Source organism: Rhinopithecus bieti, unplaced genomic scaffold, assembly GCF_001698545.2.
Source record: "Rhinopithecus bieti isolate Rb0 unplaced genomic scaffold, ASM169854v2 scaffold_13551, whole genome shotgun sequence".
Taxonomy (NCBI): Eukaryota; Metazoa; Chordata; class Mammalia; order Primates; family Cercopithecidae; genus Rhinopithecus; species Rhinopithecus bieti.
The window spans coordinates 275916-278876 of NW_016807519.1; the positions used below are offsets into that span (position 1 = coordinate 275916).

General features: G+C 34.0%; 1 protein-coding gene across 1 annotated transcript in view; it reads right to left on the reverse strand.

The window, feature by feature from the left end:
- ME1 (malic enzyme 1) overlaps positions 1 to 2961 on the reverse strand; it is a 244814-nt gene that overhangs the window by 132474 nt on the left and 109379 nt on the right. The window contains 1 exon segment of the mRNA XM_017882627.1: positions 1342 to 1503. Coding sequence (XP_017738116.1) covers positions 1342 to 1503 — 162 coding nt within the window.

A 2961-nucleotide genomic window follows, 5' to 3' on the forward strand; every position in this document is an offset into this window, starting at 1 on the left:
TTATGTCAATGCAACTTTATCACAGAACAATTTTTAAAATATATTTTTAAAATAAAGTAGAAATATATTTATTTTATTTTAATTTAAATTTTTTAGAGCAGGCTCTCACTCTGTAGCCCAGGCTGTAGTCCAATTGGATAATCATGGCTCACTGCATCCTGAACCTCCTGAGTTCAAGCAATCCTCCTACCTTCCAGGCTCCTAAGTAGCTAGGATTGTAGGTACACACCACCTCTCCTGGCTTAAAGAGGAAATGTTAATGTTCAATGTATACACACAATTTTAGGACAATTGTTTAAAGAGGTCAAGAAGCCAGCTTTGATGTTTTATGTTCAATGTATACACACAATTTTAGGACAATTGTTTAAAGAGGTCAAGAAGCCAGCTTTGATAATTTCTAAGCCATTTCTATTGGTATCAGAAAAGAAAATGCCAGATAAGCATTGTATTTTTATCAAAATGTATCCTTTGATAAAGGTTAAGTGAGCATTCATGTACAGATCAAGTTAAATATTATAATTTTGTATGTGTAGGTTAAAAAACATAACTGTTTGAGTCACTATTGTAAATATATTTTGTTCATGCAAAATATATTTCACATTACTTACAGATCAAAAGTTTTAACTTCAATTGTTTTAGAAGGAGACAAAGAAAATAAACATAATGCATGTACGTATTTGTGTTATGGTCTTATTTGATGATATATCTGCTTGGGACCTAGGTCTGAAATTTGTAAATAACTTTTTAAAAGTTCATCCTTAACTGACTATTATCTTTCATTTCTATTTCAGAGAATTCTACATTTAACTTCTAGTATCCAGTTAGCTAACTAATCCTAAATATTAGCAGTAAAGGATGAGCAAAAAAAAGTAGTACTTAACATACGACTTTAAGATTCTAAAATATAAAGTCATGAATGAGAAAAGTTAAACTCCAAATGATCTACTTTAGGTTCAGTATAGTTTTTAAAACAAGAATATTTCAGACTGATTAAATTTAATAAATCCTGTAGGATTAGTTCCTATATAATAAAAAAAATAATTTTAAAACTATTGTCTTAAGGTAAAACATACACTCTATAGAATAATGGTGAAAATACATATCAAAGCAACATGAGGCACTAGGGAAGCAGATAAAAGATTAATCACGTTATAAAGATGGGAAAAGGAGAACAGGAAAAGTAATTTTTTTTATAATACTAAAGGGAGATTTGGAGAGAGAGAGAGAGAGAACCAGACAAAAAAGAATGAAATTTATGAAGTTCCTGGAATAAGTTCAAAATGCAAGAATTTATGCCATTTTTAAAGGTACATAGCTGCCTTATAGATGTAAATTATTTACCTCATTTTCGGTTCCCACATCCAGAATGACAGGCAGACATGTTTGAGGATTCATCCCTCCGCAAGCTGTATATAGAGCCAATTTACCCACAGGGATGCCCATGCCATTACAGCCAAGGTCTCCCAAGCCAAGAATACGCTCTCCATCAGTCACCACAATGGCCTAGAAGAAAAAGAAAAATTACCTATTAACAGGTTTTCACAAATCCTGAGACACAATTTCTGACTCTACTTCTGAAGTAACTACTAGTGAAATATTAAGCTGTTAAAAAAACATAAATTAAATATATATGAAAAAGATTTTATAAATTGTAATTGTGGAAGAATCGGGTGAAGAAATGAACTTGATTTATAAATATGCTTAATTAGGTTATTGAAAAAAGAAGGGCATGTGTGCACATAAAGATTCAAACATACCAAATAACTTAAGTTTTCAATCAAGAGGAGCAAGTGGGTAAAGCATAAGGAAATAAGAGCTCACACCAGGAACCAAAAGAAGGTGGTTTTGAGCAAGAGTGTCCTTAGTAAACTACTGCATAGTTACTGAAGAGATTGAGGAGGTTACACCTCTGCCCTAAATGCTCTGATCTTCAGTTTATGCATCCTGGCACTATCCTCCTATTTTTACAACAATCTGACCCATTCTCCTTAACTCCTATAATCACTTGATATCTTTGAAACATGTCCAGTACAGTCTGCTACTTCTCTTACCTGAACATTTTCCACTAGATTTAACGAATTTTGTCTCCTTCTTCCCTCCCTCCCTCCCTTCCTTCCTCCCTCCCTTCCTCCTTCTTTCTTTTTCTTTTTCTTTTTTCCGAAACAGAGTCTTGCTCTGTCACCCAGGCTGGAGTGCAATGGCGCGATCTCAGCTCACTGCAACCCCTGCCGCCCAGGTTCAGGCAATTCTCCTGTCTCAGCCTCCCGAGTAACTGGTATTACAGGCGCTCACCACCACGCCTAGCTAATTTTTGTATTTTTAGTAGAGACAGGGTTTCACTGTGTTGGCCAGGCTGGTCTCAAACTCCTGACCTCGTGATCCACCCGTCCCAGTCTCCCAAAGTGCTGGGATTACAGGCATGTGCTACCACCGTGCCCAGCCTGCTCAGTTTATTTCTAATTAACTTGAATATTTATGAAGCATATACTTTAATCATGTGGAGATTTTAATTCGATGTAATTTGCTATCATTATTGAACATCTTTGTGATTCATGTCAATTATATGAATTTAAACAAAACCAATCTTATGAAACACAATTTATTAGTCTACAAACTGCTACAATCATCATATTCAGAGAAATGTGGGAAAATGTCAGTTATTTGGCCTTGGGTGAATTTAAGCTTCTGTTTCTTACTGGTAAATTGGGAGTAATAAATGTACTTTTCAGAGTAGCTGTATGAAATTGGGAACCGGGTCTTTTTGCTTACCACTGTACATCAGCACCTAGTACAGCATTTGGCACACCGTAAACAATCAACAAATATTAGTAAATTGAATAAAACTATGATTACATAAAATGAAATCATGATATATAAAGAACTTACCACAGTACCTGGTACATTACAAATTCTTAAAAATTTATAGCTATTACTATTTTTTTTTATTTTATTTATTTATTT